The sequence below is a fragment of the Theropithecus gelada genome, chromosome 6 (assembly GCF_003255815.1).
Source record: "Theropithecus gelada isolate Dixy chromosome 6, Tgel_1.0, whole genome shotgun sequence".
Classification (NCBI taxonomy): domain Eukaryota; kingdom Metazoa; phylum Chordata; class Mammalia; order Primates; family Cercopithecidae; genus Theropithecus; species Theropithecus gelada.
In genome coordinates this window covers 148,786,080-148,811,265 of record NC_037673.1, presented here as the reverse complement: position 1 = coordinate 148,811,265, position 25,186 = coordinate 148,786,080, and the positions used below count along the sequence as shown (strand labels likewise).

General features: G+C 37.6%; 1 protein-coding gene across 1 annotated transcript in view; it reads left to right on the top strand.

The window, feature by feature from the left end:
- Window positions 1-5,501, top strand: part of NMUR2 (neuromedin U receptor 2) — a 13,718-nt gene extending 8,217 nt beyond the window's left edge. The window contains exons 3-4 of the mRNA XM_025388735.1: window positions 1,468-1,593; window positions 4,533-5,501. Of these exons, the coding sequence (XP_025244520.1) occupies window positions 1,468-1,593; window positions 4,533-4,807 (401 nt within the window). The 3' untranslated portion in view covers window positions 4,808-5,501. The remainder of the gene's footprint in view (window positions 1-1,467; window positions 1,594-4,532) is intronic.
- Window positions 5,502-25,186: the final 19,685 nt, after the last annotated feature.

Below are 25,186 nucleotides of genomic sequence, written 5' to 3'. Positions count from 1 at the left end.
ACAAAAAAAAAAAAAAAAAAAAAACAAAAAAAAAAACAAAAAAAAAACATGAAGCTCACTCATATTAAAATCACAATAACAGAATATGCTATAAAGATTTTGCCTTGGTATGGGGTTCAACTTTAACAGGAATTAAAGTTGTTTGTTGTTGTTGTTGTTGTTTTTGAGATGGAGTCTTTCCCTATTGCCCAGGCTGGAGTACAGTAGCATCTCAGCTCACTGTAACCTCTGCCTCCCAGGTTCAAGCAATTCTCCTGCCTCAGCCTCCCGAGTAGCTGGGATTACAGGCGTGTGCAACCACACCTGGCTGATTTCTGTATTTTTAGTAGAGATGGGGTTTCACCATGTTGGCCAGGCTGTTCTTGAACTCCTGACCTCAGGTGATCCACCCCTTGGCCACCCAAAGTGCTGGGATTATAGGCCTGAGCCACCATGCCTGTCAGGAATTAAAGTTTTAATTAAAGGGAATTGTAGGCAGTAGTGAACAGATTAGGGACTTTTCTTGGGTTAGCAAATTCAGTAGAAACCTACAGATATCTTTGAAACCATACCACACAGGCAAACAGCTTACTCTGAATGTGTTTAATGCCAACAGGAAATGTATGTATAATACTATTTACTATGAAAACTTCATATCTGTACACAAGTACAGAAAACTGTAAAATGAATACCCCTGTACCCATCACCCAGTTTCAGAAAGTATCACCTCATAGCTAATCTTGTTTCATGTATACCCTTATCTTTCCCCCAGCCCCAAAAGATTATCTTTAGGCAAATCCCAAGCATCATGTCTAGCAAAGGAAAGTATTTACAACTTTAAAAGGAAAAAGAAAAAGTTTGTATGTGTGTGTGTTTAAATTTGTGGTGCTTAAATGCCCCAAAGAGAAACTACAGTAACACCAGTCTCTGTTTTGGTAGGTGAAAATAAGAGATTGGAAGGAATTCTGTGCTGTAGCAATTTATAATATGACAGACACATCCCTTCCAATCAAAAGATACTTGTAAAGTACTATTATGCTTGTGGTTGTTTGATCTCTTCCTTCTCCTTGCCTACCCATTACAGAATTTTAAATTACTGAATTCAGAAAAATTTCTAATTATTCCTATAATAACAAGATGAATTTATATATACATTTAACAGTTTATTATTTATCTTTTACAATAAGATGTTTTCAGGACTTTGAAATAAATTAAGTACTATTTTAAATGTTCTAAAAAGTTTTACATTATACAAGAAATCTTGTATAATCTTACGGAAAACTGATCCTAGATCTTAGACAATTCATTCTTGTGTTTTAAATGTTTTGTACTGAGGCTCTTTGGGATCTAGTTTGCCTCTATAACTGTTACAGTTTAACAAAGTTGAAGGGAAAAACTGCTAGAAGAAATTATTGACTCAGAGTGAGCATTGTATACCTATCCTTGCACAGACTGCCTTCTGCTCTCCCATTTATCATCCATTTTCAGTTATCTTGGTCTTAGTGTTTGCTATCTGTTGGGCCCCATTCCACATTGACCGACTCTTCTTCAGCTTTGTGGAGGAGTGGACTGAATCCCTGGCTGCCGTGTTCAACCTCGTCCATGTGGTGTCAGGTAAAACCTTAGCTGAATTTGGTGCATGACTAGTATTCAGGTAACAGCAACTTCTTCATCTTGCTTAAATGCCTAAGTACTCCAATTTATCACAGGGATCTGCCATGCTATAATGAAGACATTCGATTTTTCTTTTATTCAAAAGATTGATTATGTTTGGTACTGGTCCAAATACATATATACCAGATCACTATTTTCAAGGCTACTTTATAGAAAACCTCAACTCCAACTGTGATGATTACAGAAGGAAAATGGTCAAGGAGTGATTCCTTTGATTATGCTCCAAATGGCCATGCAATTAAGTTGGTTCTTATTTGGTAAACATCCATGTTCCTGAAATCTCATATTGCCTTTGGTAAGTATTATATCCTCACGAAGGAAAACCAAAAGGTATTCATAGGTCACCAAGTTCTCCTTTTAGACTACTGTGACTCTGCTTGTTGAGGATACTATAGTATATTGTGGAAAGCATGGTGGAAAGGTCAGTAAGTCAGTTGACCTGGATTTGTACCCCAATTTCACCATTGCTATTCTGAGTGATCTGCAGAACATGGCTGCCTTCACACCAAAGTTTCCTCAACTGTAAAATGGCAATAATGCCTCCTGTAGACAAACCATGGACTGATGGTAAGAAGCAAATGCAGTAATAGACATTAAGGAGCTCTTTAAGCTGTAACTGCTGTATATCTTTCTATAATCATCAAAAGGTCATTAGGTGGGTATTATGATTAACATCGTATAGTCAAAAGTAAAACACTTCCACAAGAAGAAATGATTTGCCCTAAGGCAATTAGCTAACAAATAATACACCCAAGTCACCTAACTTCAAGTTCAGTGTTCTTTCTACTAAAATGGAGCAGAGAATGGCCACCCAATTTCTTCTTTCTCAGTCAGTGACAGCTAACTCAGTGTTAGCCTTAGGCTCAGACCTCTTCTGTCCTCCCACCTCTCCTGGTCACTGGCTGATTCTGTGGTCTCATTAGATTATCGAAGATATCACTGGAAAGGAAAGATAAAGTCAGCTTTTATAAATTAAGCTCCAGATGTGCACAAAGTAGAAACAATGACATCTATACTGAATATCATGTATATTATCTATTTTCTGTCACCCTCTTTTTTGTACTCAGCAGGCCTAATGTATAGCTTATTCTTGGACATTAGCACTTTCCTGTTCAACCATTTGCAACCAAAGCTCAAAAATATGTATACCTCTCAGTTTATCCTTTTGGTTAATCTGCAGAAAACAGAAACATTTAAATAAATGAGAGAGCACTACAAGGTCAAATGAGACTTGACTAGTTGACTACATATCTCTGGATGCATCAGGGCAATTATCTTAAGATTTTCAAGTTATAGCTTTAATAATGATATGATCCTGTTCAGATACTATCTCCCCCTTTTTTATATTAGCACACTAGATTATGTCTAAATCTCTTAAACCCTACAGAAAATGCCCCCAACTTGCCTTTTAATCCCCCAACTTTTATTATTTTTATTCATAGACCATCTACTTATCAAACTGGTAATTAGAGAGTTCTCCACGTTATTCCTGCACCATGTGGCCATTCTTGCCTCTGAATATTTGTGCGTGCTATGCCCTGAACCTGCATCACCCTCTCCTATCTTCCTTAACGATCTCTTACCCATTTTGAGGTCTGGCTAGGGTTCAATCACCCCCCACTAAATCTTTTATGACCACCACAGTCCTTGTGTTTCTGCTATTATGTGAATTGCTATAGCATGATTTGTTATCTAATATTTGTTTTTAACAGATACTGCTTGGTATTGTTGTATTGTTAATTATTTAATTTACCCATAAATCTTGTCTCTGTAGTACCGTTCCAAGATCTTGGAGAACAAAGTCTAAATTCACTATCTCCCAATGTGCCTTGAAGTTCGTGGCACATAAGAGTTAAATCAATATTTATTTTCTGAATGAACTAATAGTATTAATACATGGAAATGTTCTCCTTTAATATTCTTCCATGTTTATTCTGTAAACAAGGCATATAGCACTCTGAATGTCCTGAACCACATAAATAAGGACAACAAGGAACCCGTTGGCAATAGTACCCATCACTTGTTTTACATTCTTAGCCATTCTCAGCCTCTTTGTGGATGGTATCTTAACTTTACCCTCACAATAATCCAGAGAGGTGAGTTGGGCTGGAAATTGCATTCCCATTTTACAGAGAAAGAAACTGAAGTGCCAGGGTTTGTCTAAGGCCACAGGATATGTGAGGGCCAAGATCAGAAACTAGGTCCTCTGATTCCCAAACTTGAGCTCATTCTGGGCTTTAGAGATATAAATTTTTAAAAGACAATAAAGGAAGAGTGTATTCCAAACAGGAAAATGACAACGTGAAGGGTAATTGGTAGAGGAAATAAATGGTAAAATACAATTCTTCAAAAGGTAGAGGAACCATCAAGGGAAAAGGGTAGGTAGGAGTAGCACACTAAGGAATATTTCTTTGAAGCCATATCTTAGCATTATAAGGAGTCTCAGCAGGGACTAAGCCTTGGCTGATTTACCTTCTTCCACTACTTGCAATTCCAAATTATAGATTTAAGTAAAATTCCAATGAGATACAAACATTTCTCTTCCCTCTGATATTTAAGCATCTTTCATTCATGTTATGGAAACATGTTCTTTAATTAAGCAAGTAGAGATCAAAGAAAGTTGCTGAACATCTCAGAGAGATCCCATGCCAGCCTAAATTACTCCAAGACTCTTTAATCTTTGTGTTTGATTGCTTAGTGCACAGGTGGAAGATCTATTAAGAGTATTTTGTATTCTCAATTAGAGGCTTATATGTATTATCACTTCCAAAAGAGGCAATCACAGGGATTTTAGGCCTTTGTAAATATGTATGCTTCTCCCTTCATGCCTGTCACTCAGGTTCTTCTCAGCACATCTTTTTAAATCTCCTGCATTCCAGGTGTCTTATTCTACCTGAGCTCAGCTGTCAACCCCATTATCTATAACCTACTGTCTCGCCGCTTCCAGGCAGCATTCCAGAATGTGATCTCTTCTTTCCACAAACAGTGGCACTCCCAGCGTGACCCACAGGTGCCACCTGCCCAGCGGAACATCTTCCTGACACAATGCCACTTTGTGGAGCTAACCGAAGATATAGGTCCCCAGTTCCCATGTCAGTCATCCATGCACAACTCTCACCTCTCAACAGCCCTCTCTAGTGAACAGATGTCATGAAGAAACTATCAGAGCTACCACTTTCACAAAACCTGAATTCTTTCAGAGCTGACTTTCCTCTATGCCTCAGAACTTCAGAGAGGAACATCCCATAATGTATGCCTTCTTATATGATATTAGAGAAGTAGAATGGCTCCTACAATTCATGTAACAATTGCTAGTTTTTGTGTTTGTTTGTTTGTTTTTTTAATAAATGTGAAAACTCAGAGTTAGATCTGGGTTCAAAACCCAGAACTGTCTGATTTTTAGTTCTCTTTTCATTATTCTAACTGCCTTGTGCCTCTCACTAGTTCATGCCAAGAACATGACTGGAAAAGCATGGCACCTATACCTTGATTAATTTCCATTATTGGAATTGGTTTGTCCTGAGTCATCTACATTCCAAGTCAGACTGTCACTCCTGCTACCAATGGCCACTGTAAGCCAAAGAAGGAAGATGTGTACATACTGTTCTACTTTATGTGATGTGAGAAGCCCACGTCAGTGTCCCTTGGCAGCAGTCTACAGGCGTACCTTGTTTTATTATGCTTAATTTTATTATGCTTCTCAAATATTGCACTTTTTAAAAAATTGAAAGTTTGTGGCAATGCTCTGGCACCTTTCTTCCCAAAAGCATGTGCTCACTTCATGTCTCTGTGTCAATTTTCATAATTGTAACAATAAACTTTATTATTATTCTATGCGCTTATGGTGACCCATGGTCAGTGATCTCTGATATTACTATTGTAATTATTTTGGGAAACCTATGAACTGCTTCCATAGAAGATGGAGAGCTTAATAAATATTGTGTTGTTCTGACTGTTCCACCCACCAGCCATTCCCCATCTTGGTCCCTCTCCATGGGCCTATTCCTATTTGTCCCTATTCCCTGAGACAAAACAATATTAAAATTAGGCCAGTTAAGAACCCTACAATGGCCTCTAAGTGTAAGTGAAAGGAAGAGTGGCAAGTCTCTCACTTTAAATCAAAAGCTAGAAAGGATTAAGCTTAGTGAGTATGTAAAAAAACTCAGACAGGCTTAAAGCTATGCCTCTTGTAGCTGTTAGCCAAGTTTTGAATACAAAGGAAAAGCTCTTAAAGGAATTTAAAAGTTCTACTCTAGTGAACACATAAATTATTGTAAGAAAACAAAACACCTTTATTGCTGATACAAAGAAAGTTTGAGTGGTCTGGATAGAAGATCAAACCAGTCACAACATTCCCTTAAGCCAAAGCCTAATTCACAGCAAGGCCCTAACTCTCTTCAATTCTATGAAGAAAGAGAGAGCCGAGAAAGATGCAGTAGAAAAGTTGGACACTAGCAGAGGTTGGTTCATGAGGTTTAAAGAAAAAAGCCATTCTCCATAACATAAAAGAGCAAACTGAAACATCAAGTGCTGATGTAGAAGCTGCAGCAAGTTATCCAGAAGTTACAGTTAAGATAATTGATGAAGTTGGCTACAGAAAAAAAAAAAGATTTTTAATGTAGATGAAACAGGTTTATCTTGGAAGAAGATGCCATCTAACTAAGGCTTTTATACCTAGAGAGAAGTTAATGTCTGACTTCAAAGCTTCAAAGAACAGGCTGACTCTTGTTTGGGGATAATGCAGCTGGTGACCTGAAGTTGAAGCCAATGCTCATTCACCATTCTGAAAATCCTAGGGCCCTTAAGAATTATGCTAAATCTATTCTGTGCTCTATAAATGGGAAAATGAAACCAGGATAACAGCACATCTGCTTACAGCATGGTTTACTGAATATTTTAAGCCCACTGTTGAGACTTACTGCTCGAAATAAAGGTTCCTTTCTAAATATTACTGCTTATGGATAATGCACCTACCTATTCACCCAAGAGCTGTGATGGAGTTGTACAAGGATATTAATGTTGTTTTCATGCCCGTGAACACAACATTCATTCTGCAGCCCATGGATCAAGGAATAATTTCAACTCTGAGAAACATATTTCCATGAGGTGGTAGCTGCCATAGTGATTCCTCTGATGGATCTGGGCAATGTAAACTGATCCTTCTGAAAAGAATTCCCCATTCTAGATGCAACTAAGAACATTAATGATTCATGGGAGGAAGTCAAAATACCAACATTAATAGGAGTTTGAAGGAAGTTGCTTCCAAAATTCATGAATAATTTTGAGGGGTTCAAGACTTCAGTGGAGAAAGTAACCACAAATATGGTAGAAATAGCTAGATAACTAGATTGGAAGTTGAGCCCAAAGATGTTAATGAATTGCTGCAACCTCATCATGAAACTTGAACAAATGAGAGGTTGCTTCTTATGGATGAGCAAAGAGAATGGTTTCTTGAGATGGAACTACCACTAGTGAAGATGCTGTGAACATTGTTGAAATGACAACAAATGATTTAGAATATTCTATAAACTGACAATAAAAGAGCTGCAGAGTTGAAGAGGATTGATTTCCAGTTGGAAAGAAGTTCTCTTGTGGGTGAAATGCTATCAAACAGCATTGCATGCTACAGAGAAATCTTTCATGAAAGTAAAAGTCATTGGATGCAGCAAACTTTTTCGGTCTCTTATTTTAAGAAATTTCCACAGCCACCTCACCCTTCAGCAACCACTACCCTCATCAGTCAGCAGCTGTCAACATTGAGACAAGACCCTTCATTAGCAAAAAGATTATGACTCACTGACAGTTTAGATTATCATTTTTGTTTTTTAGCCACAAAATATTTCTAACTTACATACATTTTAAAAACTTAATACTATTATAGACTACAATATAGTGTAAACATAACTTTTATGCACTGAGAAACCAAAAAAAAAAAAAAATAGTGTGACTCACTTTATTGCAATGGTCTGGAACTGAACCCACAGTATCTCTGAGGTATGCCTGCATTTACCTACNATCAGTTTGTACAACAGTGGTCCTGAGGTGACGTACATCCTCAGCTTATGATGATAACAGGATTAAGAGATTAAAGTAAAGACAGGCGTAAGAAATTATAAGAGTATTATTTGGGAACTGATAAATGTCCATGAAATCGTCACAATTTATGTTCAGAGACTGCAGTAAAGACAGGCATAAGAAATTATAAAGTATTAATTTGGGGAACTGATAAATGTCCATGAAATCTTCACAATTTATGTTCCTCTGCTGCGGCTCCAGCTGGTCCCTCTGTTCAGGGTCCCTGACTTCCCACAACAACAGAGTGAACAGGCAACCTACAAAATGGGGGAAATTTTTTTCAATTTACCTATCTGACAAAGGTCTAATGTCCAGAATTTACAAGGAACTTAAACAAATTTACAAGAAAAAAACAATTCCATCTAAAAGTGGGTAAAGGACATGAACAGACACTTCTCAAAAGAAGACATTCATGCAGCCAACAGACATGCAAAAAAAGCTCAACATCACTGATCATTGCAAATCAAAACCACAATGAAATACTATCTCATGCCAGTCAGAATGGCAATTATTAGAAAGTCAAGAAACAACAGGTGCTGGCAAGGCTGTGGATAAAAAGGAACACTTTTACAATGTTGGTGGGAATGTGAATTAGATCAACCATTGTGGAAGACAGTGTGACAATTCCTCAAGGATCTAGAACCAGAAATATCTTTCTTTTTTTTTCTTTTTTTTTTTTTTCTGAGATGGAGTCTTGCTCTGTCGCCCAGACTGGAGTACAGTGGTGCGATCTCAGCTCACTGCAAGCTCTGCCTCCTGGGTTCATGCCGTTCTCCTGCCTCAGCCTCCGGAGCAGCTGGGATTACAGGCACCCACCACATGCCCGGCTAATTTTTTGTATTTTTAGTAGAGACAGGGTTTCACCGTGTTACCCAGGATGGTCTCGATCTCCTGACTTCATGATCTGCCTGCCTCGGCCTCCTAAAGTGCTGGGATTACAGGCGTGAGCCACCGCACCCGGCCCAGAAATATCATTTGACCCAGCAATCCCATTACTGGGTATATACCTAAAGGAATATAAATCATTGTATTATAAAGATACATGCACACATATGTTTATTGCAGCACTATTCACACAATCAAACACACAGAATCAACCCAAATGCCCATCAACAATAGACTGGATAAAGAAAATGTGGTACATATACACCATGGAATACTATGCAGCCATAACAAGAAATGAGATCATGCCCCTTGCAGGGATGTAGATGAAGCTGGAAGCCATCATCCTCAGCAAACTAACACAGGAACAGAAAACCAAACACTGCATGTTCTCACTCAAAAGTGGGAGCTGAACAATGAGAACACATGGACACAGGGAGGGGAACAACACACACCGGGGCCTATTGGGGGCATGGGGGAGGGACAGCATCAGGACAAATAGCTAATGCATGTGAGGCTTAATACCTAGGTGATGGGTTGATAGGTGCAGCAGATCCCCATGGCACACATTTACCTATGTAACAAACCTGCATGTCCTGCACATATATCCCAGAACTTAACATAAAATAAAATTTAAATAAAATGATCCATCACAGTAACTCACACATACTTTCACACAATTGCTTCTGTGGCTCCTAGAGATTTTTCTCTAGTCATTTCATTTTCTGTGAGTGTGCATGATTCATGCTTAGTATGAATAGTGTGATTTCTCCACCCCCAATTCCTGACACAGTCACTAGAAACACTATCTCATCTCCAGGTCATGACTTTCTGCCTCAAAAGATCACTTATATTTTAAATTTAAAAATACGTTTACATTATTAACACCTGTGTATTGATTTATAGATTTTTTCTTGATGGAAAAAAATCAAGATATTTTAGAGAACGGATATTATATTTGCATGTTAGATTCAATCCCTAGTGTCTGAAGACATTTTTGATTGTCTTTTGATGTCTGGTAGGTAGAGACCAGGGTTTCAGTGTAACATCCTACAACGTCCAGGATGGCCCCCAAAATCATCTGACCCAAAATTTCAATAGTGCTGAGGTTGAGAAACTCTGGTCTAGAGGAAAAACAGTTAGATGTTCTTAGAAGAGAATTTGATTTTTTGTTTAAAAAGAATTTCCAAGCTAGAAAGGATCTTAAAGAGTATACTCAAACTGCCTTTCTTCATTGACAGAGGAATCAAGATTCAGTACTTGTATAACGTGCCTGAGGTGTTGCAGCTGCTCAACACAGAGGAAGAACTGATATCCACGTCTATTGACTACCAGTGCAAGACACATTCTTGTTTCCCTGCCCATAAAATAGAAATCTGATTAACTGAGGAATATTACCTTAGTAACTTTTCAAATGAGAAATAATTTAAAACTATTTAGTTGTAAAATTTATCTATGTTAGGCAGCCTACAACATGGACCCCTGCAATGATCTCCACCTTTTGGTATTCATGTCCTTGTGTAATTTCTCTCGCAACTTCCACCTCACAGGTTCACATGATTCTCCTGCCTCAGCCTTCTAAGTAGCTGGGATTATAGGTGCATGCCTCCACACCCGGCTAATTTTTATATTTTTAGTAGAGATGAGCTTTCACCATGTTGGCCAGGCTGGTCTAACTCCTGACCTCAAGTGATCCACCCACCTCGGCCTCCCAAAGTGCTGGGGTTACAGGCGTGAGCCACTGCTGCCCGGCCAGGATGTCACTTTCAAGAATAGGTTACAAAAAGACTGACTTCTCTCCTGGGCATACCTCCCTCTCTCTCTCTCCTTCTCTTGGATAGTTCTCTCTGAAGAAACCAGCTGCCAGTGAGCTTGGAGGTAGACCCCACCTTGGTTAAGCCATGAAGTGTCTGCAGCCCCAGTGGACACCTTCATTGTAGTCTCGTGAAAGACCTGGAGCCAGGGACACCCAGCTAACCTACATTTGGATTTCTCATCCACAGAAAGTGTGAAATAATAATTTTTTTTTTAAAAAAGTGTTGTCTTAAGCCACTGGGTATTGGTGTAATTTAAGTTACTGTTGTTACAGTAAAAATTTAATAATCTTGAAATTATTTAGGAGGAGGAGAAGGACTCAACTATTGGCATATCTTTATAACACAGAAACTTTCAAGCCACCTTGGGACTGTTTTATTTCGAATTAAATTAAATTAAATGTAATGGGACCATTGTAGAATTAACTTTAATGTCATTCAGCCCGGACCTACTCTGGGCATATTTGTTGCTGATAAAATCACTTTAATTTGTATGTTTTTAACTCTCTGGGCATTACAGAAAAAGAAAAAATAGAAAAATAAAATGAAACATGGTTGCCCATAATTTCTACTGTGTTTACATATGCACCAGAAGAAACTGTCATTTATAAACTGAAAGAAATAGAACAACATCTAGTTGGTACTATTTTTACTTGCATCTAATGGATGTGCAGAGGAAATGCTGACAAATCCCTAGAGATACTGAAAAAATACTTTACTACCCCCAAGTGGACATGTAAGTTATATTTACTGAAATAAAATATAAAATTGGCATTGTCATCCAAAAAGAAGGTATGAAATGATTATACAACAGACTCAGAATCTCAGAGCTGGTAAGAATTTTAAAATTTAGAACTTTAAAATATAGAACCTTAGAACTGGTGAAATATTTGAATTCCCTCTACAATCTATCTTATGCTTGTACATTTTTTCATTATGTAAGTTTGCTGGCTACCAAGGCAGTTCATTCTCTTTTCAGACAGCTTAATTTGAGTTGTTCTCATAAGTCTTTATTTCTCTTGAAAACTGCCTGCAAATCATGCAAGATCTTTCATGTCATCTCTACCATTGTTAACGTTATTAGTGACTTACAAAAAGAGAGATACCATAAATTTCCAGACAGCATATTTAAATAACACAGAAAACTGAATTTTAATCTTTCTTGAGTGTAACTCTAAAAAGTCCTCCAATTATTGTTTCCTTATGTAAATGATTCAACCAATTCTGACACACAAAGTGCTGCTACAATCTTTCAGACTCTCTAGGTTTTCTAGATTTGGTTTATGAGTCCTGTCTCAGAGAGTTCAGTTTGCCAAAATTTCAAACTAAAAGTCTAGGCCAACTCCTTATCTGTGTTAGAGGTTTCCAAATATGATAGGTAGCATGATTTAACTCAAGCATAGTTACCAGCCTGGAGTTTTACTCCAGCCTTCTCTGCTTAGTAGGGCAGAAGTACACATTAGCTTAAGGACTCCTTTTGCTTCTCCAGCTAACATTGAGACCATTGTTTCTCAAATTATGATCAGCGGACTACCTGTTTTTGAACCAAGTGGGAGTTTAAAAAAAAATGCAGGCTCCTGAACCTGCTGAAATGCAATCTTTCAGCTGGACTACAGTTATGGGAATTATTAATCAAAAATCTCCAGTAAATTCTTATGCCCACTAAAGATCAAGTGGGTTCTTTCCAGAAGATTAGTCTCACTATGAGTTCTGTGAAAAGCAAAGGATATTGAAGTCAGATAAGTTGGGGAACGCCAGCAAACTGTAGGGAAAGAACATACTACAGCATCCTGTTACCGTGCCGGGGCACTTTTGCTAATGCCTTTTAATTGTCTGACAGCAGTAAAGAAGGAAGAATTGTATATTATATTACTCAGAGTTTTGGGATAGTGACTGGACTGTTATTATGATTGTATGCAATCACTGTGTCTTAAAGGCATAAACAAAGCTGCAGTGCTGTCCCACACTTCCATTTACACTGCTGTTTCTGTGCAAGTGTGACTGATTGTCATCTCTTCTTTCTCCCTCCTCAGACACATAAGTTAGACCAAAGCCGGTGAAGACCTAAGATCTGCCATATTGCGCTCCATTCATTTACTCAGCTTCCTTTATCCATGAGCCTGGCGTGAGATGGTAATATTTAAAGATTTAAACTAGGGGAAGATAGGAAGCCACTTGTATGCCTTAAGTTACATATTGTGTGTTTCAACATGATCATTTACATGGGAGCCCTATATTGGGGCATTGGCTACTTGAAGAACTATTAATAAAATGGTATGTTTGTTCTCACTCCATTTTTCCTTATAGATTTTACTTAACCAGAATTCTGTGAAAAGAAGAGGTGTCTTCCAGGCCAGGATCTAGGCATTTTTAGAATTCAGAACTAAATTCCCTTCCTAATTCCCCTAAGATCTTATCTTTAAACCTACAAAGAACACTGTCTTCCTTTCAGAGACTCATAATTCATAGTGGCACATGTAAGCCTCCATGAGTCCTACATTGAATAAATTTGCTTACCCTCATTTAATTTGAAATTTTCCAATCTTGTGTGCTCATGGTACCCCACTGAGGTAATGTCACTGAGGGCACATTTTGAGAAATGTTAGTGTAAATGAGGAGATCATCAAATATTTTCTCTAGAGGGCCAGATAGTAAATATTTTAGGCTTTTACAGCCATATACTTTCTGTCACAACTACTCAATGCTGACATTGTAGCACAAAAGCAGGCATCAACAATATGAAAATAAATAAGCATGACTGTGTTCCAATAAAGCTTTATTTACAAAAACAGATGGCAGGCCAGATTGGCCCGTGGGTTGTAGTTTGCTGACCCCTGGTATACACTAAAACAGTCAAGTGATTTTTTGTTTGCTTTTTGTTTTTCTGTCATTTTTCTTCTAGGTCCATAACCTGATTCCATTTTTTAAAGTCTTATTTCTTTGATGAGGAAAAATATTGTAGGTAAAAAACAGAATCAATTCATGTTTTTTACATAAAATAATTAGACTTTGTTTTAGCTTTCATTTTCATTATTTTGATTACCCCTGCCTTTTCCATCTGCAACAAGGCATTCTTGCCAGGACAACTGGCTTTCGGGAAAGTAAAATTCAGAAGCACTGGGCAGAAACCCAAAATGGGAGAAAACAGTGTCATAGCCAAGAAAGGATAGGCAAGACAGAGAGAGAGAGAGATCCTAAAATGGACAAGAGAGACTTTGCCCCAGTGCGTTTCTACCACTTTTCCTGTGCTTCCTTCTAGAGCCTTTAAGCAAAGTGCCCTGACTGATCTCCCCGGAGTCCGTCTTGTCCCTCATACATACAGAAGGTCTTTCTCTGCCCTGGGTATAGGGAGAAGTTAATGGAATGGAGAGAGAAGACTAAATAAGTAAATTTCTTCCTATCTTTTGTGTGTTGTTTTAAAAAAATATGTTAATTCTTTAAGTAATTATGCATTTTGCATTATAATCCTTATAATCCCCTCTCATTTATATGCTTCTTTTTTACTAGCAAAATTGCATCAATCTATATTCTCTGTCTCCACGTCCTCATATTCCACCTTTTCTTGGAATCACTTCACTCAGGCCTTCCTTTCCATTGCTCCAGGAAAGTCACACTCATCAAGCTCACCAATGACCTCCAGGTATCAATTATTTATCCTCTTCTTGTTCAACTTCTCAGCAGCATTGATGTTTTTTAATTCTCCTCACTATTGAAACACTTTCTTCCTTGACTCCCTGAATATCATTCTCACCTTCTGACCACTTCTCAAAACATTTCTGCACTACCACTCTAATCCAAGCTACCTTCCTTTCCCATCTGGTCTATCAAATAGCTTCTTATCTGTTTTTTTTTTATTTATTTATTTTTATTTATTTTTATTTTTTATTCTACTCTTGCTGCCCCCACTCCCGACTATTCTCCATGGAGGAGACCCTCATGGTTGATTTGATGCTTTAAACCACCTTAATCTGTTCAAAATCTACTAATGGAATGCCAACATATTTAAAACAAAACGCAGACCCACTGCATGGCCTACAAAGTAAAATGTGGTCCCAACAACTCTCTGCCTTCTCCCCCATTCCAATGCATATGAGTTATACTAGGCTTCTTCTGGCTTATTTATCATGGCCTTTGCACTTGCTGTTGGGCTTATCTGTAACATATTTCTCCCAGGTGCATGGATGGCTTGCATCTTCATTTCATGCAGAGCTCTATTCAAGTATCACATCTCAGAAAAACTTTCTCTGACCTACGTTTTTAAATTAACCACTCCTCCTTCACTGTCTGTCCCGTTTATCCTACTTTAATTTTATTCAAAGTGCTTATCACTTCTAGTTATATATTTATTTGTTTGTTGTTCTGTGTGCCTCCATAGCAAATAAGCCTCCCCAGAGCTGTTCACTACTGTATCTCCAGCATTTAGAATATTTCCTAGAACAATTGGTTGGTAGATATTTGTTGAATAGGCTTGGTACTGGGACATAAAACATTCATAAGCTTTGTATTAAAGCTGTATAAATCTAATCCAAGATGTGGAATAGGAAATGGTGGAGAGTCATGCATACAACTACAAAGATGCAAGGCAGACTATCTGGTACCCAACAAGGAATAGGTAAAATTTTATGAGAGCATGGTTCACTTCAAAATTACCCTGTGACTAGGGGAAGGGTTTATGGAGAGGATGACATTAAGCTTAGAACATTAGATAATACATAGTATTGTGTCTGAGAAAGGAAGAAGGAACAGCATGAAAAATACTAGAAAGGCAAAAAAGCATATTCATTCATTTATTTAATGAATATTTATTGATTTTCTATTATGAGCTTGCTAGGCATTGTTTTAAATGTTGGAGATTCAGGAATTGAATAAGAGAAGAATACACACTATAACCTCAAAAAGTTTACATTCTAGGGAGAATAGTCAATAAAAAATAAGCAAAGAAATATACAAAATAATTTTAGATTATGATGTAAGCAGGGTTATAACAACACATTGGAGGATGGGATAAAGAACTCAAAAGAAATGGGGACAAAATTAAGGCACTGCTTGGAACTGACTTAACCACAGACGTTCTCTAAGGGAAATTCTAGAACCAAAGGATGAAAAGGAGCCAGCTCTGCGCAGAGGTGAAGCAACATCATACCAAGATGAGAGAACAGCAAGGTCTCAGGCCCTGGAGTGGGTCTTGAATAGTCATTCACCTGTTCACTGACCATTTCTGGTTTCCTACCTCACAAGCACAATGTAGGATTGTACTTCCTTGTTCTTGAATTAGATGGGGACACATAACTAGTTCTAGCCTCTAAATTGTGAGTAGAAGTAAGGAGTATCAACTGCTAATACAAGATCTGCCAGAGGATGCTTTCCCTGTAGAATAACAATCAACAATTGTTGAAATTGGTGGCGGCTTCGTCATCCTAGATCCCTGAGTGACTGCAATAAAGACAGCCCTTCTGTGATCCATAATGAATAGACAATAACATTTGGGTACTCTCTGTGTGTGTGTGTGTGTGTGTATGTGTGTGAACATATGTTTTCTTTCTCTTGGGTAGTTATCCAGGAAGGAAACTGCTGGGTCATATGGTAACTCTATGTTTAAGAAACTGCCGAGCTGTTTTCCAAGTAGCTGTATCATTTTAACTCCCAGCAGCAATGTATAAAGGTTCCAATTTCTCCACATTCTCACCAACACTTGTTATGTCTTTATTTTTATTTGTTATTATAGCCATTCTAGTGGGTGTGAAGTGGTACATCATTGTGGTTTTGACTTGCATTTCCATAGTTAACACACAATTTTGTTTGTACTGGGCAAAAACAGGTGCAAGGAGACCACTGAAGAGACCCTTTCAAAAGACCAGATGATAGATGACAGACAAGGTGGTAACAGTGAAGAGCGTATGAACTTCCACACAGCACAAAGGATCTGCCCAAAGATTGTGCTAAGAGACGTGACCAAACTTTAGCCTGGCTGCCACCTGCACTATACCACGTTCCTTAAAGTGACACACAGTGCCACCAAACCACGAAATATACATTGTTCCAACCTACAATCCCAAACCATTTTCAGTAATTCTTCACTTACTGCCCTCTGTAATTTTCTATTGCTCCACAGCTCCCCTAATCTCTTTTTTTTTTAATTATTTCCTCCTTTTCACTTCCCCAGAGCTCCTTTGTGTTTTCTCTGTTTTCCCTTTAAAACCCTCTGTCACCTTTGTCTTAGCTGGAGTTGAGCTCAGGGTATACTGTGTCTCTCTCCCCCATTGAAGTAGTCTGAATAAAATCTGTCTTGCCAACTTTAATAAATGTCTGGTATTGTTCCCTTTTGACAAGGGAAATAAGATATATTTCAGAAACAGAATGAAAAGTCATGCTGAAGAATTATAGGCAGGGAATGAAAGTAAGTAACAAATCAAGGTTGACTTCTGGGTTCTTGGGTTGAGTAGCTGAGTGGGTGAGGGTGTCAATTACTAAGATGAGAAAGTGTTGAAGAGGAACCTGGAAGAAGAAAAAAGAAAAATTTTAAAACACTGTTTTGACAATGTGAATTTGACATACCTATAATATATCCAATTAGAGATAGTAAAGAGTCAACTGGATATATAAATCTGGAACACAGGAAAGAATATAGTATTGTAGTTATAAATTTCAGGGCCATCTTTGTCCGTCTGGCATTTAAAGCCATGGAGTGAATGAGGTCACTGTACGTGAAAGTGTAGACAGAGAAGATCATCCAGAACCAACAGGTAGAGAAGTCTAACAACTAAATGTAGGATTGAGAAGAAAGAACCAGCAAACAAAAAGACAAAAAATGATGATTAAAGAGGCAAGAGGAATATTAAGAGAGAGTGGTATTCTAGAAACTGAAAGAACAGCTTCAAGAAGAGGTCAATAGTAAATGGTGAAAAAGAATTCAAAGAAATGTCCACCTGTTTTGGCAAACAGGATTATCATGCACAGGAATGGTTTTGGAGAAGTAATGATGGTAAAAGCAAGATTGGAGTAGATTAAAGAAACAATGGAAGACAGGAAACCTGATGCAATGAATACAGACCACTCCTTTAAGCTTTTTTACTACGAAGAAGAAGAGAGAAATAGAATAATGAAGAAGTAGAATGTGGATCATGGGAGGGCAATGTAAAATGTGAGAATCCACAGTATGTTCATATGCAATTGGAATAATTTGGTTAAAAGGAAGAAGCTGTGCTGTCAGAGGTAGGGGAAACCACAGAAGTGAATCATTGAGGAAGTTACAGTCTCTGGCACAGAGAGCACAGGAGACTGACTCTTGGTAGAAGCAATGAAAATATGGGGAAAAAAAATGGATCCAAACAATGGTATATTCTGGATTTGATAATGTGTATATGAGAAAGTCCCCCCTGCTTCTATTTGTTCAGGCAAGGTTATCAGATAAGTGGACATGGTGGTAAGACACCCGAGGGAGTAAGTATGAAAGAATTGTCCCGACAAGGAGAAACCATACTTACCAGGATGAAAATTCTAGGCAGTGTGAGGTTCATTTGAAGTCTGACATCTTGAAATCAAGCTGCAATTGGTCACCCTACCATATGTGTGTTTTTCATTTGGGTACAAATGCTCATCTGTTTAAATTCAGGTTCAGACAAGGCAAATAATTAAATTCAATATGAACTGGGTTTAACCATACCAACATATCAGAGGGCCAGAAAATCAAGGTCATTGAGGATGTTTACAAGGGAATGATTGCCATGATGGACAAGAGCGTCTAAACTGGGTACAAAGGCAAATGTAGGTAAAAGAATAGTCAGGGGTAAAATGGTGAGGTCAGTGCATTGGAGACCCAGTTGGGGTGAAAATATTGTTGTAGAGAGAGGACTAGATGAATCAAGACAAAAAGCACAGAAGTTGGCAATCAGGGAGTAAGATATTTGAAATAAAGATTTCAGAGGTGACACAGTTACTGATGATACAGGTTGAATATTCCTTTATCAAAATGGTTGGGGCCAGAAGTGTTTTGGATTTCAGATTTTTTTCAGATTTTGGAATATGTGCACTGTACTGATTGAGTATCCCAAATCTGAAAATCTGAAATCTGAAAAGCTACAAAATAAGCATTTCCTTTGAACATCATGTTAGCACTCAAAAAGTGTTGAATTTTGGAGCATTTCAGATTTATTTTGTGAATTTCAGATGCTCAACCTGTAATAAGGTCTAGGCAATAGTGAGGAGGAAGGCAAGAACACTGGCAGAAATCAATGTGATCCCAGTGACTCATCTTCTAAGAAGTTAAAGTTATCAGATATTCTGATGGGCACACAGCTTTCACAAATTTTTTACATTGCATTTAAATTGAAAAGTACATGTTCTTAGCCTACAAAGCCTCAACATTAAAGGCCAAACCCTTAGGTTGCAGATATTTTTAAATATCTGAAGTAAGTAACAATATTGAAGTCTGTGAGAATGGTGCTCCGTGAAATTGTCACTGCACAGCTTGTGTAGCTGCATAAAGCAGCCCTGTAACCAATGGTTAACCTCATCAACAGTCTAGTCCAGTTGTTCTCATCTGGGGATGATCTTCTCTCTCTGGGAAGACCCCAGGGGGTTATTTGGCAATGTCTGAAAACATTTTTATTTGTAATAACTTGTGGGGAATGGAGAACTGATATCTAGTGGACAGAGGCAAAGACACTGCTAAATATCCTACGATGGACATGACAGCCCCGCTGCCTCCTGCAATAATATCTGGCCCAAAATGTCAAAGTTAAACTCTAGTCCTAGAATCTGTGAGCATTCCCTTTCCTTTCCTCTTACCAGGAAGACATATACATTCTTCAGAAGCAAAAGACCACAGTGATTTTTGTATCACTATGGAGCATAGAGTTTGTACAGACTCCTATTTCTGACCCATTCCCTAATCTCTCCTTTTCCCCCATCCACCTATGTTTCTGATGGCAATTTGTTTTCATCCCTATCTGAAGACAGAGAAAGCAGCTGTAATCACTAAGTCATTCAATTAATTACCTGATGCATAAAATTAAGGTAATTAAAAAGGAAGAATTAGGTCAATCCTTCTCAATTGGCTGTACTCAACTTATCTTATAAGCTGTTAGTCTAATTGTGAAGCCTCCTTGGGCTCTGAAAAGTGCCCCAGTGGCTATTTCTTGTCTTCTCTGACACCTGCAATTTGCCAAAGGGCTTGCAATGGGAGTTCTATGTTAAGTATCTAATACCTGGAGGGCCAGTTCTGAACACAGTCCTGGCCCTCCTAATCCACAGGTTCTGTACCAACCATGGATTGAAAATATTCAAATTTTTTTAATTAAAAATAATAAAGCAGTAAAAATAATACAAATAAAACACTACAGTATAACAACTATTTACATAACATTTATATTGTATTAGAAATATTCTAGAGGTGATTTAAAGTATACGGGAGGATGTGCATAGGTTATATGCAAATTATCACAAATTTGGTGGCTTAAAACAACAAAAATGTATTATCTGATAGTCCTAGAATAAGAAGACTTGAGAAGTTCAAGATCAAGGTATTGGCTGGGCCCTGCTCCCTCCAAAGCCTCTAGGGAAGAATCCTTTCTTACTTACGTCTTCCAGCTCCCGTTGCTCCAGGCATTTGACTCTCTCTAATATAACTCTACCCTCTGCCTCCATCTTCATATGGCCTTCTCCTCTTCTTGTATCTTCTCCTCTTTTCCTCTTATGAGGACACTTGCCATTGGATTTAAGGACTACCTAGATGATCCAATATGATCTCATCTTGATATCATTAACTTAACAGCATCTGCCAAGATCCCAAGTAAGGTCACATTCAATATGGATGAGTGTTAGAATTGGGATATTCCTTTTTTCTTTCTTTTTTTTTTTTTCTTTTTTGAGAGAGAGTCTTACTCTGTTGCTGAGGCTGCAATTCAATGGCACAATCTCAGTTCACTGCAAACTCCACCTCCAGAGTCCAAATGATTCTCATGCCTCAGCCTCCTGAGTAGCAGGGACTGCAGGCATGCACCACCATGTCCAGCTAATTTTTATATTTTTAGTAGAGACAGGGTTTCACCACGTTGGCCAGGCTAGTCTCGAACTCCTCGCCTCAAGTGATCCATTCATCTCAGCCTCCCAAAGTGCTGGGATTACAGGTGCGAGCCACGACACTCAGCCAAATTTGGATATTTCTTTTTAGGAGGCACTATTCAACCCACCACAGAACACATGATCACAAAATTATTAGAAACTGATAATCTGGATATTTTACCAGTCCACCAGTAGAACCATCCATTGGTGATGTTTTCGACTTGCCTACCACTTCCATAAAAAGACATAAATCAAGCAGAGGGTAAGGTATCAGAAAGGCACACACCTTGTCATTTCTGTAACCACTTAGCCTGGGGACCTCAAGGATGACTTCAATGGCCTTTCAGAAGTGCTTGAATAAGTTGATGGAGGTTCAGAAGAAAAGAAGCATTTAATTGAGAGGCCATTTATATTAACCATCTTAAAGAAAGCCTTTTAATTCACTCATTAGTACAGCTCTATTTAGGTGAACAGAGTGACAAAACAGTGCCATTACCCTTAGGAAAGTGAAAAGAGTCAGGGGAATGCATTTTAAAGGCAATGAAAGCTCAATGAGATTGATGGACTTCATACCTACTTCAATATGTTCAATTCACTGCTTTATAGTTTTCAATGAATGTCCCCCAACTCCATTATGTTTATTGGATGAGTGCCAATGAACACTGGAAGTAAGGGATAATAAGAATTATGTTACTATTATCCTTAATATTAAAGTGCATAATGCTGCATCATCAAAATGTGAAGAAAACTGTATTTAATAAATAATCACTTTTAATCTCTATTTTTAAAAGCCTAAGTTAGTTGAAAAGCTATTCATCTATCATGAATCACTGAAATCTTTCTTTTTTTTTTTTTTGAGACGGAGTCTTGCTCTGTCGCCCAGGCTGGAGTGCAGTGGCGCGGTCTCGGCTCACTGCAAGCTCCGCCTCCCAGGTTCACGCCATTCTCCTGCCTCAGCCTCCGAGTAGCTGGGACTACAGGCGCCCGCCACCACGCCCGGCTAGTTTTTTTGTATTTTTAGTAGAGACGGGGTTTCACCATGTTAGCCAGGATGGTCTCGATCTCCTGACCTCGTGATCCACCCGCCTCGGCCTCCCAAAGTGCTGGGATTACAGGCTTGAGCCACCGCGCCCGGCCATCACTGAAATCTTTCAAGCCAGATAATATCTATGTTACGCTTCTCTGAGCTTGTAACTAACTATAAGATTATCTGAGATATATGTGAAGATATATGCCACAGACAGATGTGACTGAAATATATTCATAGCCACAAAATAAAGTAATAAGTGTTTAGTTCAGTCCTTGATCCTCATCAAATTATTAACCTAGCAAGATACCATTTTCTCAGTGAGATTCATTGTTTCATTTTGTCAAATTAAGGGCAACATCTCTGGAGTCATGCAATACAGGCCCAGAAATAAAATAGAATTTCAGATTCATATAAGTTTGGAAAGTGCTACAAAGTATTTATCTTTCTTGGTTATTCATAATTCATATTTGAACACTAATGGTTCCGAGAAGTCCTGAAATAAAAACATATTTATGTAAGCCATTTTGCAGGTATCAATAAACTCTAACGTTTACATGAAAAGCTAACCGACCTTAAATAACTGAAATAAAATGGAAGAAGAACAAAGTTTGAAGACTTACATTACCCAATTTTAAGACTTACTATAAAGCTATAATAATCAAGATAGTGTGGTAGTGGTGAAAGAAAATAAACATAAATCAATGTAACAGAATGAAGATCCCAGAAATAGACCTGCACAAATATTGTGACTTTTTTTTTTTTTTTTTTTTTTGAGATAGAGTCTCACTCTGTCACTCAGGTTGGAGTGCAGTGGCACAATCTTTGTTCACTGCAACCTCTGCCTCCTGGGTTCCAGCAATTATCCTGCATCAGCCTCCCAAATAGCTGGATTACAGGCATGCACCACCACACCCAGCTAATTTTTGTACGTGTAGTAGAGACAGGGTTGTACCATGTCTCTACTACACGTTTGTAGTAGAGGGTTTGGCCAGCTGGTCTCAAACTCCTGATCTCAAATTATATGCCTGCCTTGGCCTCCCAAATTGCTGGAATTATAGGCATGAGCCACCATATCCGGCACTTGTGAATTAATTTTTGACAAAGGCACAAAGTCAATTAAATGGAGAAATGGTAGTATTTTCAATAAATGGTGCTAAAACAATTGGACATCCATATGCAAAAAAAAGCCTATCCACAGATCTCATATCTTATACAAGAATTAACTCAAAATGCATCACATAAATGTAAAAGCAAAACTATACAACTTCCAGAAGAAATCATAGGAGAAAATATAGGAAAACTTGAATTTGGTAATGAGTTTTTAAATACAACACAAAAAGCACAATCCATAAAAGATAAACATTGGCAAGTTGGTCTTTACTTAAACTAAAAACTTCTGCTCCATGAAATACATTGTTAAGATAGCAAAAAGACAAGAAATAGACTAGCAGAATATATTCGCAAATGTATATCTGATAAGAAACTTGTATCTAAAATATACGAAGAGCTTTTAAAACTCAATTAAAAAAAGAAACTAATTTAAAAATGCACAAATGATGTGAATAGACACTTCACCAAATGATACAAGATGTTAACGTTATATGTCATTAAGGAAATAAAATTAAAACAACAATAAGATACTACCACATACCTATTAGAATAGCTGAAATCTTTTAAAAAGGAAAAAATAAAAAATCGTGACAATAAATTGCCAACAAGGATGACATGCAACAGATACTCTCATTTATTGCTAGTGGGAATGCACTTTGGAAGACAGTTTGGCAGTCTCCCATGAGGCTGAATATAGTCATACCACAGTGTCAAGCAACCACACTTCTACATATCCAACTGATTTGACTATTTATGTCCTCACAAAAGCCTGCACACAGATGTTTAGGGCAGCTTTATTAATAATCTTCAAAAACTGGAATCAATCAAGACATTTATTAGCTGCATCGATAAACCAACTGGTATGCCCAAACAATGGAATATTATTCAATGATAAAAATGAATAAACTATCAAACCACTTAAAGATACAGATGAATCTTAAATGCATATTGCTAAATGAAAGCTACCAGTCTGAAAAAGACTGTGTGCTGTGTGATTTCATTATATAATGTACATAAGAGTTAACATAGTAGGCCTGAGACTATTAACCGTAGGAAAACCTGCTTGCAAGGTTGCTCTTCTGCTAGCATCTGGGAACCTGGATGTAAGAAGAGTTTCCACCATTCCAAGCACTGATAAGAGTGGCTCACTTTGCCTTAACTACTCCTGCAAACAATATGGTGTATATTGAACACCTGCTTCCCTTCTAGATGTCTGGAATTGGGGTATATGTTAGGCATGCAAAATTTTTTTAAAAATTAGGAAGTACGGGAATCCCAGGATGGAACGCAAAATATAGCAAAAGACTGTAGTACAAATGCATAAAGCAGCCTCATTCAAAGGAGTAGGATAAAACTAACATTAGAAATTAGTGGAATCTATAAGACCAAAGACAAAAGAAATTATACATAAACACTATACTCTAGTTGATAAAGTTTTTTTTCCCAGGGAGTGGAAGTCAAGTCTGAAACCTCTAAGCATATATACTGGAATTCAGCAATTAACTAATTGGATGAGAGATGATGGAAACCAGGTTTTCACTGCTGAAGCTGGAAACTACAGACAAGCAAGGGGAAGGCTAAAATGTTGTGTGGGGTGAAGGATTAGAGTTGGAGACATCAGTGTGAAATTATGTTTTGCTTAGTATATATACAGATGTTACATACAGAAATATTTATAGATAGGTGCACATACATCAATTAATACAAACATATACTTCTTTTTATCTGTCAGCTGAGAGTTCCTAGAGGCAGTGGCACACAAGTTGTAAAAAGCATATATAGCCCCAAGTCTTGGTTTCTAATACTATTCATATATTAAAAAACAGACTCCTTGGAAAATATCTGATTTTAGTACTAGAGCAGAAAATATACAAAATTAGCCTGAAACATCTTATGTCATAAACTATGCACATGCTAAAATGAACAAAACAAAACAAAAACAAAAAAAAACAAATAAAAAACCACAATGATGAAAGTATGTCAAAAGAACATAGGAAGAAACTTAGGCTCCTAGTGGCCAAAGATGGAATAATTTGAGCACCACAATAAAATTATATTGAATTATAACCCAATGTATAAAGTAAATATCTATGAGTCTATATTGATATAAATAAATGATTAAATTAATAAATGGAAGCGAATAGGCAAATCTCCCATGCTGAAAAATTCCAAATGCTTTATGTAGATACTCTGCCCCACGGAGACAGAAAATAACTTTCCACACATTATATATCAGCTGCACATAGTGACTTCCTTCCAAAAATTACAGCAGTGCAGGAAAAACAAGAGTAACTCTAAAGTGGGGAAAATTAGCAAACACTACCAAAGCCAGTTAACCAAGATTAACTCCAACAATGGTTAAGTCATCCTGATAGTATATAGCCTTAATATGATGTAATGAGAATAGCACTTTATCTACATGGTCTTACTCCCAAAAAAGTCATAATTCCAGTCTAATTGTGAGAAAAGTATTAGACAAATTTCACTAGAGAGTCATTCTACAAAATACTTGACCAGTACTGTTAAAAACTTTCAAGGTTATCTGAAACAAGGAAAGCCT